The sequence below is a fragment of the Nomascus leucogenys genome, chromosome 3 (genome assembly GCF_006542625.1).
Source record: "Nomascus leucogenys isolate Asia chromosome 3, Asia_NLE_v1, whole genome shotgun sequence".
Classification (NCBI taxonomy): domain Eukaryota; kingdom Metazoa; phylum Chordata; class Mammalia; order Primates; family Hylobatidae; genus Nomascus; species Nomascus leucogenys.
Window position 1 is genome coordinate 151,179,007 of NC_044383.1, and position 17,003 is coordinate 151,196,009.

At 38.8% G+C, this 17,003-nt stretch overlaps 1 protein-coding gene across 6 annotated transcripts in view; it reads right to left on the reverse strand.

Moving 5' to 3' along the window:
• Nucleotides 1-17,003, reverse strand: part of PDE10A (phosphodiesterase 10A) — a 662,241-nt gene that overhangs the window by 141,526 nt on the left and 503,712 nt on the right. For all 6 annotated transcript variants that reach the window (XM_030809949.1, XM_030809952.1, XM_030809953.1 and 3 more), the window contains one exon: nucleotides 13,874-13,902. In XM_030809949.1, the coding sequence (XP_030665809.1) occupies nucleotides 13,874-13,902 (29 nt within the window). The remainder of the gene's footprint in view (nucleotides 1-13,873; nucleotides 13,903-17,003) is intronic.

Consider the following 17,003-nt stretch of genomic DNA (forward strand, 5'->3'; position numbering starts at 1 on the left):
TTAATCAAGTCTATATTTTAAATTTTGCTCCATTAATTTCTTCTCATATTTCATTAATTCATCCCCTGTGCTTTTTAAATTTGTTTTGGGTTTTCTAATAAATAATTGTAAGGACATAAATTTAAATCTTATTCTGGCTCTATCTCTCAGGTTTGGTAGACTTTATCCCCATTTTACATTTTGGTTTAAGAAGCCATTTTTCACAAGGATATCCAGGAATTGAACTTAGCTCTGCACCAAGCGGACCTAATAGACATTTACAGAACTCTCCACCCCAAATCAACAGAATATACATTCTTTTCAGCACCACACCACACCTATTCCAAAATTGACCACATAGTTGGAAGTAAAGCTCTCCTCAGCAAATGTAAAAGAACAGAAATTATAACAAACTGTCTCTCAGACCACAGTGCAATAAAACTAGAACTCAGGATGAAGAAACTCACTCAAAACCGCTCAACTACATGGAAACTGAACAACCTGCTCCTGAATGACTACTGGGTACACAGTAAAATGAAGGCAAAAATAAAGATGTTCTTTGAAACCAATAAGAACAAAGACACAAGATACCAGAATCTCTGGGACACATTCAAAGCAGTGTGTAGAGGGAAATTTATAGTACTAAATGCCCCCAAGAGAAAGCAGGAAAGATCTAAAATTGACACCCTAACATCACAATTAAAAGAACTAGAGAAGCAAGAGCAAACACATTCAAACGCTAGCAGAAGGCAAGAAATAACTAAGATCAGAGCAGAACTGAAGGAAATAGAGACACAAAAAACCCTTCAAAAAATCAATGAATCCAGGAGCTGGTTTTTTGAAAAGATCAACAAAATTGATAGACCGCTAGCAAGACTACTAAAGAAGAAACGAGAGAAGAATCAAATAGACGTAATAAAAAATGACAAAGGGGATATCACCTCTGATCCCACAGAAATACAAACTACCATCAGAGAATACTGTAAACACCTCTATGCAAATAAACTAGAAAATCTAGAAGAAATGGATAAATTCCTCAACACATACACTCTCCCAAGACTAAACCAGGAAGAAGTTGAATCTCTGAATAGACCAATAACAGGCTCTGAAATTGAGGCAATAATTAATAGCTTGCCAACCAAAAAAATTCCAGGACCAGATGGAGTCACAGCCGAATTCTACCAGAGGTACAAAGAGGAGCTGGTACCATTCCTTCTGAAACTATTCCGATCAATAGTAAAAGAGGGAATCCTCCCTAACTCATTTTATGAGGCCAGCATCATCCTGATACCAAAGCCTGGCAGAGGCATAACAAAAAAGAGAGAATTTCAGACCAATATCCTTGATGAACATTGATGCAAAAATCCTCAATAACATACTGGCAAACCGTAACCAGCAGCACATCAAAAAGCTTATCCACCATGATCAAGTGGGCTTCATCCCTGGGATGCAAGGCTGGTTCAACATACGAAAATCAATAAACATAATCCAGCATATAAACAGAACCAAAGACAACAACCACATGATAATCTCAATAAATGCAGAAAAGGCCTTTGACAAAATTCAACAGCTCTTCATGCTAAAAACTCTCAATAAATTAGGTATTGATGGGACGGTATCTCAAAATAAGAAGAGATATCTATGACAAACCCACAGCCAATATCATACTGAATGGGCAAAAACTGGAAGCATTCCCTTTGAAAACTGGCACAAGACAGGGATGCCCTCTCTCACCACTCCTATTCAACATAGTGTTGGAAGTTCTGGCCAGGGCAATCAGGCAGGAGAAGGAAATAAAGGGCATTCAATTAGGAAAAGAGGAAGTCAAATTGTCCCTGTTTGCAGATGACATGATTGTATATCTAGAAAACTCCATCGTCTCCGCCCAAAATCTCCTTAAGCTGATAAGCAACTTCAGCAAAGTCTCAGGATACAAAATCAATGTACAAAAATCACAACCATTCTTATACACCAGTAAAAGACAAACAGAGCGCCAAACCATGAGTGAACTCCCATTCACAATTGCTTCAAAGAGAATAAAATACCTAGGAATCCAACTTACAAGGGATGTGAAGGACCTCTTCAAGGAGAACTACAAACCACTGCTCAATGATATAAAAGACGATACAAACAAATGGAAGAACATTCCATGCTCATGGATAGGAAGAATCAATATCGTGAAAATGGCCATACTGCCCAAGGTAATTTACAGATTCAATGCCATCCCCATCAAGCTACCAATGACTTTCTTCACAGAATTGGAAAAAACTACTCTAAAGTTCATATGGAACCAAAAAAGAGCCCGCATCACCAAGTCAATCCTAAGCCAAAAGAACAAAGCTGGAGGCATCACACTACCTGAGTTCAAACTATACTACAAGGCTACAGTAACCAAAACAGCATGGTACTGGTACCAAAACAGAGATATAGACCAATGGAACAGAACAGAGCCCTCAGAAATAATGCCACACATCTACAACTATCTGATCTTTGACAAATCTGACAAAAACAAGAAATGGGGAAAGGAATTCCTATTTAATAAATGGTGCTGGGAAAACTGGCTAGCCATATGTAGAAAGCTGAAACTGGATCCCTTCCTTACACCTTATATGAAAATTAATTCAAGATGGATTAAAGACTTACAGGTTAGACCTAAAACCATAAAAACCCTAGAAGAAAACCTAGGCATTACCATTCAGGACATAGGCATGTGCAAGGAATTCATGTCTAAAACACCAAAAGCAATGGCAACAAAAGCCAAAAGTGACAAATGGGATCTAATTAAACTAAAGAGCTTCTGCACAGCAAAAGAAACCACCATCAGAGTGAACAGGCAACCTACAGAATGGGAGAAAATTTTTGCAACCTACTCATCTAACGAAGGGCTAATATCCAGAATCTACAATGAACTCAAACAAATTTACAAGAAAAAAACAAATAACCCCATCAAAATTGGGCAAAGGACATGAACAGGCACTTCTCAAAAGAAGACATTTATGCAGCCAAAAAACACATGAAAAAATGCTCATCATCACTGGCTATCAGAGAAATGCAAATCAAAACCACAATGAGATACCATCTCACACCAGTTAGAATGGCAATCATTAAAAAGTCAGGATACAACAGGTGCTAGAGAGCATGTGGAGAAATAGGAACACTTTTACACTGTTGGTGAGACTGTAAAGTAGTTCAACCATTGTGGACGTCAGTGTGGCGATTCCTCGGGGATCTAGAACTAGAAATACAATTTGACCCAGCCATCCCATTACTGGGTATATACCCAAAGGATTATAAATCATGCTTCTATAAAGACACATACACAGGTATGTTTATTGCGGCACTATTCACAATAGCAAAGACTTGGAACCAACCCAAATGTCCAACAATGATAGACTAGATTAAGAAAATGTGGCACATATACACCATGGAATACTATGCAGCCATAAAAAATGATGAGTTCATGTCCTTTGCAGGGACATGGATGAAGCTGGAAACCATCATTCTCAGCAAACTATTGCAAGGACAAAAAACCAAACACCGCATGTTCTCACTCATAGGTGGGAAGTGAACAATGAGAACACATGGACACAGGAAGGGGAACATCACACACCAGGGCCTGTTGTGGGGTGGGGGGAATGGGGAGAGATAGCATTAGGAGATATACCTAATGCTAAATGATGAGTTAATGGGTGCAGCACACCAACATGGCACATGTATACATATGTAACAAACCTGCACGTTGTGCACATGTACCCTAGAACTTAAAGCATAATAATAATAAAAAAAAATAAAAATTCATATGGAAATAAAAGTTAAAAAAAAGCATCATAAGGAATAACAAAAGATGGGAAGGATAAGTTCAAATATATCAATAATTCCAACAAATGTGAACAAATTAAATTCCACTATTAAAAAAAAGCTATTTTTCAAAAGGTCTTTCAGATTAGAATGGCAAATTAGGAATTCAAATCTAAGTGTCATTTACATTATACCAGAGAAGTTCTTTTGAATGTATAACACATAGAAGAAATAGAGATGCATTCTCATAAAAGGAAATACAATTAGTTAACATATAGAAGTGTGTGTATTTGCTTTAAATAAAAACATTAAAACAGTGTTATACCACTTACATGTGAAAAGATATATAATTGTTATTTTAATGGGACTACAATGAAACCTTCAACTATAACAGTAAATTAATTAAGCCAATTTAACAGTGTGTGTTAAATGTCATAAATTAGTCATGTCCTTTGACCTAGTAACCCTGGATCCAAGCATTGTTCCTTAGGAAATATTTCACAAGAATAAAACTGCTATATACACAACCAGTCCATGAAAAATTAAAAACAATCTAAATATCTACCAATAGAATGAAAAAGTAAAAAATTATCACACAGAAACTCAATGGGGCATTTTTAGTCACTAAAGATAATTTTAGACTGCATAAAATCATGAAACACTTATAGCATAGTAAAAAACAGAAATCAAAATAATATGTGCATTGTAATTATTACCAAGTAAATATATGCATGTGAAGAAGACACTACAAATAAACATTCCCAACTGATATAATTGACTGGACTAGAGTGGTTTCAATGCATCTCAGAGACATAACCCTGATCTCTTGAAAATGCAAGTAGAAATGATTTTAACTGAATAAAAGTAGCTCTAGACAAAGCTGAGAGGAAGAGGATCCAGGCCCAGGTGTTGGAAGTCGTCTTCAGAAGGTAAATTCCAGTGTGATACTCAACCCCAAATACAGAAATAAGAAGAGAGTCGATGGAAAGACATTTTGATACACAGAAAAACAAAACAACAAGGGCTTATATCACATAACCTGGGTCTTCTCAAAAATATAGAGGCCACTATAATTAGGAATGACGGAGACAAGGTGAGGGCTGACAATTAAGTGGAGAGAAAAAAATCTAGAACACCTGCCATGTGAAGAAATCTCATCCAGCCTGTATTCTGAAGCAAAGGAAAACACTGTAGCCAATCAGCCAAGAAAGCTCATATTTAATAGAAGAAATAAAATAACATAAATAATCACGAAAGAAACGATGGCTTTCACAACCATGTACTGGCAGTATCTTCTCTAACATGACTGCAATCTACTTTAAGAAAATTCTATTCATGGAATAATATACGCTTGCATAATAATTATCTGGTCAGTGGTTTAACAATTTCCACAAGGCTCAGGTACTCTTAATTTAAGTCATTCACTCAATTAAGGTAATGAACTGATTCATACAGAAACTCTGAAAATTCTAAATTCTATATTCAGTGACTGATTAGTTGTAGAGCATAATTATGATCACAACTAGTCAGATGTTGTCAAAGTTTCATTTGAAGTCACAGGATACAGTTGATTATGTTAATCCTCCTGTTTGGGGGAATGTCTTTTATAGAGTTCTCTCCTACTTTCTGAGAGGTGATACATTTGAAAGAGCTGAGACAACAAAGCATCCCACCCTAGGTCTTCTGCAGCCCGAGGTTCTTTTTTTTTTTTTAATTTATTTTTTGAGACGGAGTCTCTTTCTGTCGCCCAGGCTGGAGTGCAGTGGCGCAATCTCGGCTCACTGCAAGCTCCGCCTCCCGGGTTCATGCCATTCTCCTGCCTCAGCCTCTCTGAGTAGCTGGGACTACAGGCGCCCACCACCACGCCCAGCTAATTTTTTGTATTTTTAGTAGAGACGGGGTTTCACTGTGGTCTTGATCTCCTGACCTCGTGATCCGCCCGCCTCGGCCTCCCAAAGTCCTGGGATTACAAGCGTGAGCCACCGCGCCCGGCCAGCCAGGAGGTTCTTAAGCAGTATTGTAAGAACAGATGCCAGTTAAGGAACTTGTACCAACCAGTCCCTCATGGCCCAACACTATGAAATATTTTAAGGAAAACAAACAAAAAAACCAAAGTTAAATTGCAAAGAAGAAATAACATACAAGATACAAATTGATAAGAGATCTGAATAGCAGGGAGACATTCCTGTGTGAAATCACCAAAACATTCCTTAAAGAAGTAATGTTCACCTTCATATAAACTTTTTTCCTTCTATGTAAACTTAGCATTGCTCTTCCAGTTCAAATTTGTAGTAAAAACATTTTGAAGGAAAAATTTGAAAAACTACCATAGAGTATTATGCTTATTACTGGGTGATGAAATAATCTGTATAATGACCCCCACCGTTTACATGGGTAAATTGTGACATGCAATTTACCCATGTAACAAACCTGCACACGTACCCTCGATCTTAAAATAAAAGTCAGAAACAAGAAAAAAAAATCCACTTTACGCAATTTCTTGTTAGGCTAAATGAAGTTCTAATTCCACTGTTAGTATTTGTAAGTATTCAGACATACATCTAACATCCTAAATTTTTAATGACATTACTATTACAGAGAAGGATGGCTTCAACCAAATAAAACTAGACTCTATAAGGAAAAATTTTAAATAAATGCCTGACATTGAGATCGAGAAAAAGAGAAAAAAGCAAGAGATAGAGAAATAGAGCAAGTGAGTTTCTAAGTGTTTTGGGGCTACTGCTTTTTCGAGCTTCCATCGAACAACAGGAAAATTAAGCCCTACACATGCACCCGCATCCCTGGACCTCATCCCCTGCTACTCCACACATCTGCCAGGCTGGGCCACCTGCCCACTCCCCTGCTGCTGATCAATTCCTTCCACCGTGCCCTGGAACTCACTAGCACGTGCGAACCCCTTCCAATCTCAAACTCCTCTGAAAGAAACCATTTCTCACAGTTTTGCCTTAACCGAAACCTTCTTGCCCTCCTATAATACTGTTTCCCATAACAAAACTGATTATAACATAATATAAAATGAATCTGCAGAATATATGGTCATAAGTTTTAATAGATAATTCAGAAATTTCTTAAATGCAGTAACAAATTGTATAAATATGAAGAAAAGACTGGCTACACCAGGAAAAATAAGTATTTTAAAGTTGACATCCTATGAAAATCTCCCCCTTCTCATAGGAAATAAACAAAGAAAAGTGAAAAACAAGGAGAAAAGCTGAATTAGTGAAGAAACTAGGCGACTACTGCTGCTGCATGCCATAAAATTCAAGACAATTTGGCTGCACATACCAGTGAACCCAACTTGAAAACATTCACTAAGAACTTAATGAAAACGTCTCCTTCCCAAGAAAATTACACTGTTGCATCAAGTCCATAAAAAATATTCTGCGGGAAGTAATGACACAAGATCCCATTTAATATGCTGAGAGTTGGATGTGAATTCATGCTCATGTATGCAACAGGACCCTGTATTTAGAAACACATGGAATAGAAATCCAGAGAAACTTCATGATTCACTAACTGAATTGAGCATTTCTTTTGAAACTTGGCATACAGAAACACTAAATAAAATGGATACAGTCATACTGTTTACCATGCCGGGTTAAAAGGAAGACGAGATAATGAAATCTGGATTCCAGTGCATCAATTTGTTTCAGCCAAGCTAGAGAAAAATCAGTGTGATCAACTCCCCCTGTGAGAATGTCCACAACTCCAGTTTCCTCGGGGTTCCCCTCGGTCACTCCAGACTGAACTGGTGCCACCAACGCTCATTATCTAGCCCTCCAACACACTAAACAGGAGGATGCTAAGGACATTTACATGAATAGTAAACAGAGATATGGATAATCTATTAATGAAGAGCAGACCTAACACCACTCAAGGATAAATACATTAAAAAAAATCAGCAAATGACTCCTCAACACATAAGACAAAAAGAAGAAAAAAAAAACCAAAAATATCCAAAGCGTTAATATTATACTAGAATACAGAGGATAGAAGCGAATTTGGGATGTCATGTGAGAAGGAAGATATGCAAAATGAATACAAGGAAAGTATCTGTTTTGCACTCTCAAGATAATTAAAGAATTAACAATGAGAGATTATCAACAGTATAATGAGACAGACTGAAATGAAGAAGAAACACCCAAAATACAGAAGTAACCTTTAATTTTAAAAGAGTCATTATGAATTTAAGCAGAACGAGAAACAGTAGAGAAGCTCAAGTCAATGACAAAGAGAATAAATCTGAGAGGTTCTGGAACGTGTAGTAAAAGAAGCAGGAAAGGAGAAAGACATGGGTATTTCCAGCGATCTTAAAGAGAATGAAATAAATGTGAAAGAACCGATGCACCAAGAAGCAAGTGGCATAATACCCTGAACTAAAAAGGACTTTTAAAATGGTTGAGAAAGCTCACCACATACTAGGTTAAATTACTCAAAATTAAGGCATCTACATGACCTAGTGAAAGTAACAAATTCAAAGAGCAAATGAGACCCTTATAAATACATTCAGAAATGAAAAAGGCAACATTTACTAAGAAAAAGAATCAGAATGGTCTCAGATTTCTCCTTGAAAACATTAACAAGAGTGTGATGAAAAACACTAGAGCATTTTGGGGGTAAAGTCTACACCCACGAATTCTAGACCTGGCTGGAATTTGGCATTTTCTAGCAACTCAGCATCCAAATACTCTTCCTATTCTGACATTTTTATCTCCCTGCTCTTGTCAGAAATCTTTTTGACTTAGGAGCTGAAACCACTTAAAAAGAGTAATAGTAATAATAAAATAAAGGATTCATACTGTGGATTAGATGGGAACAAATGACCAACAGAGATCTGACTGACAGAGTATCCCTCAAATCTCCCCCAGCGGCATCATCTCTGACCAAGGCTCCTTCCTTCACTCACTCAGATCTAGCCAAGATGGCTGCCTTGCTATGCCTCCAGGGATGTGCCAAGCATATTCCTGTCTCGGGGCCTTTGCACTTCCTGTACCATCTGCATGGAAAGCTCCTATCCAGTTCTCAGCATGGTTCACTCCTTCACTTCCCTTAGGTTTTTCCTCAAATGTGTTCCCAGTGAGCCTTGCCTGGCCCCACATCATCTACCCTGCCTCTTACTTTTCTGTCTCCACGGCACTCATTACCACTGAGCACAGTGCCTGTGTTATTTATTTTTACTGACTCTACCACACACTATGTAAATGCCATGAGCTCAGGGATTTCTGTCTAGTTTGTCCTCGAGATATCTCAAGAGCCTAGATGAATTGGGACTCACCTAATATTTGTTGATTGAATGACAATGACTGATTAGAAAAATATAGTAGGTTAAGATACACTAGTTTCAACAGCGCCTTTGACAAAATCTCACATTATTCTCATAGGTGACATTTCCACACTCAGCATTTCCTAGACGATAATTATTGTAAAGGGGGCACAGGAAAACAACTTGGAAAAAACACTCAAATTTGAGGCTTCAAAACACAGAGAAATAAATACGTTAGATAACAGAAATAAGACTGAGACTCATCTCAATAAGTCGAGATGGATCAAAAGATGGAATGAAGGTGAAATAAATGTACAGTCCTGCGGTTAAAATTCTAAAACAAAATCTGCTGACAAAGAAACTTTTTGGTCTCCTCTGACTTCACTGATTTCTCCTTTCGCTCCTCTGCTGACTTTTCCACATCTTCTCCACCACTTAACAAGTGGAGTGTCCAGTTTAGTGCTTGGGTCTTGACTCTTCACAGACAAGCTCTCTAAGAAGTGTCACCCTACTCCCACAGCCTTAAACATCATTTATACACCATGAAATCCCAAATGCATATCTCTACCTATGAACTTTTAATTTGACCATATATGCACTTGCTTTCTAAAATTCTCCAATTCCATATCTGATTCCTTAAACTTACTAATTTTCCAATCTCAATCAACTCCATTCCTCCTATAGTTTTCTCCATCACAGTAAAGAGAAATTTTATTCTATCAAGTGCTCAGACCAAAAAAGTTGGGAGTCATTACTGATTCCTCTCTTCTCACCCACCATATACAGCTACAAACCAAAAATAAAACAGTACATCCCCCAACTGACTGAAAGACCCTCCTCTTAGCCAAGGGCATTCCAAAGTAGACCTGAAAATCTAGTTCAGGCAATGATGGCAGGGAGGGGGTTGGACATGCTTCATTACAACCTTCTCCCTTTGAAATTCAGGCACAGCTGACCAGTATTAACACTAAAACAAGTTTTAAGACAGATGATAAACAGACTTTTTGTAGCTATAAGACATCAAACTCCAGCCTGACTCTAGTATAGCAGCATCACATGACAGCAGGCCCTGAAAGAACTTGAAGTATTTTACCCCAAATATATTTCTTTGACATATGTTGAAATGGCCCTGCAAAGCTGTCTCCTGTGGGGAAAATCTACATTCTGTAGAGAAACCTTTCCCTTTCCAGGTCTTTTCTCTGATCAGGAGAGTCTAAGAGTCTGGTAGCTGTTTAGGTCTGATAAGAGCTCTGAAACTTGCTACTTGGAGGCTTCATTTGCATGATAAAAGCTTGTCTCCAAAACCCTTACCTTAAGCCAGACATTCCTTTCTATTGATTCTAGGTCTTTGATAATAACTCTTTCAACCAATTGCCCATCAGAAAATTTTTGAATCCGACTATGACCTGGATGCTACCTGGCCCCCATGCTTCCAGCTGTCCCACCTTTCCAGACCAAACCAAGGGACATGTACTGAATGATATCTTATGTCTCCCTAAAATGTATAAAACCAAGCTGTAGCCCAACTATTCTGGACACATCTCAGAACCTCCTGAGGTTGTGTCATAGGCATGTCCTTAACCTTGTCAAAATCAGCTTTTAAGTAGACTGTAACAGGTCTTGGATACTTTTTGGTTTACCCTCCCATAAGCAAAGCCTGTCTGCTCTTTCTTCTACACCCAACCTCTGATCCTAGTTCACTATTACAACCCTAATCCTAGACATCATCCTCCCCTGCCTACATTCCTAGACTACCACTGGGTCTGTTTCCACTCTTACTGTGTATACTCTAGATTCGACAGCTAGAAGACCTAAATACCCCCAATTCCATTCCAACCTTATTTCTTACTGGTCTCCACATGACTCACTCTGCTCCAGTCACAATGGCCTACCTCAGGGCCTCTGCAGTTGCTGTCTCCTCCTTCTGCTGATTCTCTCATTCCCTTCAGATTCCCGCTCAAATTTCACTTATGAAATTAACCTCTCCTGACCACTGTATATGTGCAATAAGCCAATAAGCACCCTCTGAACCACCATCACTCTCAAGCCCCTTATTCTGCTTTATTCTTCCATGTATTCATCATAGTATTTATCACTGCCTGATAGATGTACACAGACACAAACGCACATATACACATCATATGAATTTTCTGAACTGTTTCCACAACTCCCCTCTATACTATGAGAACCTGAATACTGTCGATTTTGCTCACCATTGTATCTACAGCACCTTAGAACAATGCCTGAAACACAAATGCTAAAAAAATTGGTCACTGAATGACAGGTAAGAAGACAGGGAGACAAAGAGAAGAAAGGAAAATAGAGAAAAGGGAAGGGGAAGAGACCTAAGACCTACAGATCTGACTTCATGAAAAAATAATGATAGTTTACTCAAAGCTCAATAACCAGAAATGCAATGTAGTTTCTTTAAAAAACTAATTCTCCATTAAAACCGTATTGACAGATACATAGGTTTCAAACTAAGGTATCTGTCCCACCTCATTTTACCAGGGTCAAGACACAATTAGTCTGTAGTGTTAAGGTTGCAATGTTTTAAAGATATATTAATAATATATAGTTTGTCCAAAGACTGTCAACCCACATCTTAAGGAGGCATATGGAAAATAAAGTTTAGAAAATAAGATGTTTTACTAGAAAAGAAATAACATAACCCCTACACTCAAAGGGTTTGGATATGAAATAAAATCAAAACAAATACTGGAGAATGGCCATTTTGGGAGGCTGCTTGGTTCTAAATGAGAAAGTACTTCCTAAAAATTAGAACTGCCTAGGCTGGGCTCAGTGGCTCAAACCCGTAACCCCACCACTTTGGGAGGCTGAGGTAGGAAGATCACTTGAGCCCAGGAGTTCAACATTAGCTTGGGCAACATGGAGAAATCCCATCTCTATTAAAAAAAAAAAAATTAGCTGGGCATGGTAGCACAGGCCTGTAGTCCCAGCTATTTAGGAGGCTGAGGTGGGAGGATCATCTGAACTCGGGCAGTCAAGCCTGAAGTGAGCTGACTGTCCCACTGCACTTCAGCCTGGTTGACGAACTGAGGCTTTGCCTCAATTAAAAAAAAAAGTATATGAGAAAGAGAAAGGGGAAAGAAAAAACAAAACAAACAAAAAAACAGAACTGCCTGAGAGTGTAACCAGCACCTTTAGTGGAACTAAAGAGCATGCTTTCTGTCAGGGACGTGTCAGAACAGAAGCCCTCTGGCCAGTCACCACCTACCAAAAGGTCGCCCGAGGAATTTCTAAATCTGAATCTTTGTTGAAAATAGTGGCATACTATTTCATAAAGGAAACTCTGAGTATTAGTCAAATAAGCATTGATCAAGATACGGGGTACATTTTTTCAAAAAAAAAAAAGTTACAGAGATCTTGGCAACTGATACCATTTCTAGGTTATCAGCTCACACCTTTAGTATTTCTCAATTAGAGATGCACTTTTCTCCAAATTTGGCATAATGTAAGAGAATCTTATAAATAATAGCAAAGAAAAATCACTACATGTAGTTTCATCATTTTTTCTAATGGCCTTATAAAACAGTATGTGGTATTGTCAATGATACTGTGTGAACACATGGCAGCTTTGCCAATATCAACACTGTAATATTTTATAACTCTGCCAAAGTTCACTTTTCAGAGTCCCCATCTTATCCTCAAGCATCACTTTTTAGCATTTTCTGCTGCTCCTAGCAGCTGCCAAAATTCTAGGTTTACCCCTCTGTCACTTCCTGGTACCTTCTGAGCATCCAGACCAAGGAACTCCTCAATTGTGAGTTCCACAAATGTGAAATTAATAGCGAAGGCACCCAGTGAAATCCTGAGACTCACAGAAACCTCAAGAGAATCCTACATTGCTATGGACACAAGGAATTCTTCCCTCCCCTGTCTCCACACCCCCAGCCCCCAGCGCTGGCCCAGGTCATTTTAGAGATTTCTTTCTTCGGATGATAAAAAATAAAGGAACGTATCTGCATATGTGATTCTATTAACAGTTTTTCAATTTACGTCTTACAATAGAAACTGATCTCTACGGTTGCATTAAGTTCCATTCGAACTGATTATTTTCAATATTCCATCCACACTTAAGACCTTTATCTGTGTAACACAGGAAAAACTAAGACATTTTTTTCCAAATGTAATCACTTATACTTTATAGCATAAACAGTATGCTAAACGCTTTCAGTACTCACCTGCCATAGTTTTTAAGCTTGCTAAGACTCTTAACGTTAACTAGGCCATGAAAACAGTACCTTTAATATTTATAAAATTTCTAAGCAATATCATGCTTTCAACACATGAGTTGTCATCTTTTGTTCTCCCAAAAACAAAGTGAATGAACACAAAGGCAGAGGTTGGGCAGGTAGCGGACATGAGTAAAGCCAGCTACATGGAGGACTGGGGCTGCCTGGAGAGCATCATGCAGCTGAAGGCGGCTTCCACTTCCTGCCCTCGGAAGACTGCTGCCCTGTGAGAGTTACCTCACCTTCTGGTTCAAGGGAAGCCAGAAGTCCAATCTTTATATACAGAGTCTCAATTTCTAAATGTTGGCAACTGATTCAGAAAAGCCCATAGGCACGTGCAGCCAAACAAAATGCATCTGTGTGCCGTACTCAGTCTTGAGGCCTCCAATTTGCACCCTCTCTACTGACTTTATTCCATATAAATGAGTGAGACTTTGGAGAGGAAACTCAGTTTTTGCCATTATCTTTCTAATACTTTAATGTGTTAGAGTACTGAAAAATAAAACACATTCATTTCCTATATTGTAGTAGTAGAAAAAATATTCACATTACTTACCCTGCTGACTTCCTTAGGAGCCGATTCATCTGGGAATAGAGAAGGAAGAGGGAAAAACACAATTAGAGACTGAGTAGGTTTCAAAATACGAAACATGTCATTTGCTTTCAATAAACTTGAAGGGTTTTCTGCAATGCTTCCTCTTATGAAATCTATGAATTTGATTTTTTAAAACTGTAAAGGTTGAACATAACAAATTACGAGTTAGGAAGTATATATTAATTTCACAGGGAAAATGAAATACCACCACTGCATTTCCTTTCTAGAGGTTCTAAAATGGATATGATATGCCTGCAAGAATAGCTACACTGGGGTATATTCAACTACACATACCTAAAGTGGGGTTTATAACACTTCAATATTCTACACAATACGACCCACATGAACATCCCAAATGACCTTTAACACTCGTGCTTCGAAGGTTCATTCCAGCAGACCTGGAGCTGGTGTGAGCTCTTCTGTTGAAATAAGAAATGTACCTGCATGGCCCTCTGGTCAAGGCATGAAACATACCCATTAATAATAGTGCTGCTTTGTTCCATGTGTCTGAGGAGTTGTGGGGTTGTTGATACCAGCTTGTCAGCATTGCTGATTGGTAAAGTGACACTGAGGTGGTTTGCACGGGGTCTAGGTGAGAAGCCCTGGAAGGCTCTCCCACTGGGGCTGGCTACAGGCAAGAAAATGCCTGTGTGACCAACAGGGTGTAAAACAAGCTGGCAGATACCTCCTCTCGGTCCACTGGTTCTGAGTGTTGCACACACAGGTCATTGATTCTGACCTGTGAGAAAGTGTGTGTCCCTAAGAGGAGGGGCTACTGGAGCTCAGCCTGGCATCGACAGGCTCCTTGCTGTCTTTTTCCTGTAAGAAACTTTAGATCTGCAAGCACTGTCACTTTGGTTCCTGTGTCTTCTTGAGCAATCGAACCCTGTTGTCTGTCACCATCAGAACGAACTTAATGTACCAAAAATGGAATGTAGCTCAATTCTATAGGACAGTAGGTATTCAAATCAACAGTACCTAGTTTTTGTATTACTATATTAATACACACTTGCTCACATATTTTCTTATCATTGTTGCATAATGGTTAGAGTATGGCCTCTGACTTCCCTAAGAATGTAACACATGTAACAATTGTCATAGGAAAAATATCTTATCTTCTACATTGAAGTGGCACCATAGAAATATTTCATTTATTCTTCAACTCCTAATCCTCTCCTAAGCCTCTCTAAAGATGAGACCATTTAATCACTATAATAAATTTATTAACAGCTTCTAAAGTTACAGAGTCATATGTGCTTTTAATTTTTTAAAGTTTTGATCTAAAATACTTAATGAGAATGTTTGAAAAAGTCAATTAAAAGGAGCAATGTGTGAATAGGTTTAATATCAAGACCGCATGGAGTCACCTGGCTATGACACTATGGAATTTTCTACCCTCTGCTAGTCACCACTACAGATCTGAAAATTAGTTCAAGGACAGTGTGAATGTCCAGACATCTGTAAATAAATGTTCCTTTGGCTTTTTCTCTTAGTCTTGCTTAGTTAGTACTTCTCAAACTTGAGTGTGCATAAGATAGCCTGTGACATGTGTTCACAAAATCAACAATTTTTTGCTTTATGGGCAATTTAAAGTGTTTGAAAGAAAAAAAATTACCTCTGGCTGATTTCTGGCTTTTCACCTTAGGAGCTGATTTAGAAAATTATTGTCTCCAACTTAACACTCAATTTTAGTTAAATCAATGTTAAGTCTAGCATATTTAAGAACTATAGTAGTCTACTTAACTGAGAAAATTAATGAACACAGTGGGATTTCCTGTGTAAGGGAACGTTGCTTCCTATTTCTTATAGTTGGAATTTTCATTTAGTTGAACTCTCTTGCCCAAGAAAAATTTAAGCATGTTGAAGACAGAAACTTTACTTTCTGTTCTAGAGTAGAGTTGCACTGTGGGAACACATATGGCGCGGTGGCTCATGCCTGTAACCCTAGCACTTTGAGAGGCCGAGGCAGACTGATCACGAGGTCACATCGAGACCATCCTGGCTAACACAGTGAAGCCCCGTCTCTACTAAAAATACAAAAAATTAGCCGGGCATGGTGGCACATGCCTGTAATCCCAGCTACTCGGGAGGCTGAGGCAGGAGAATCACTGGAACCCAGGAGGCAGAGGTTGCAGTGGGCCAAGATCGCGCCACTGCACCCCAGCCTGGGCGACAGAGTGAGACTCTGTCTCAAAAAAAAAAAAAAAAAAAAAAACCTTTGGAGTTTTCAAAAAATTAAAAAAACGTGTACACCAAGAACACAGGCAATTGAAGGCCACTAACTTCATCAGATGTGTCTACACTGAGAGCATCCTTTTTTTTTTTTTTTTTTTTTTTTTTTTTTTTTTTTTTTGAGATGGAGTTTCACTCTTGTTGCCCAGGCTGGAGTGCAATGGCACGATCTCAGCTTACTGCAATCTCTGCCTCCCGGGTTCAAGCAATTCTCCTGCCTCAGCCTCCTGAGTAGCTGGGACTGCAGGTGCCCACCACCATGCCTGACTAATTTTTTGTATTTTTAGTAGAGACAGGGTTTCATCATGTTGGCCAGGCTGGTCTCAAACTCCTGACTTCAGATGATCCACCCTCCTCAGCCTCCCAAAGTGCAGAGATTACAGGCGTGAGCTACCGTGCCCGGCCGAGAGCATCACTCTTAGTGGCTAACCGCGTTGCTGAAGCTAAGTGGCCCTTTACTATTGGTGAAGAGTTGATCCTGCCTGCTGCTAAGGACATTTGTTGTCAACTTTTAGAAGAGGCTGCGGTTCAAAAGGTGGCAGGTGTTCCTCTTTCGGCTAGCACCATAACTAGACGAATTAATGAAATAGCAGAGGATACTGAGACACAACTGTAAAAGGGGATTAATGAATCACCGTGGCACACAATCCAGGTTGACGAGTCTATCAGTGTTGACGGCAAGGCAACAATGCTTGTTAATGTGTGATATATTTTTCAGGGGGATGTGCATGAGGATATGTTATGTGCACTTTTGTTGCCAACCAACACCACAGCTGCAGAACTATTCTAGTCTGTGAATGATTACATATCAGAAAAACTAAATTGGTCATTTTGTGTTGGTATACACACGGTCAGAGCA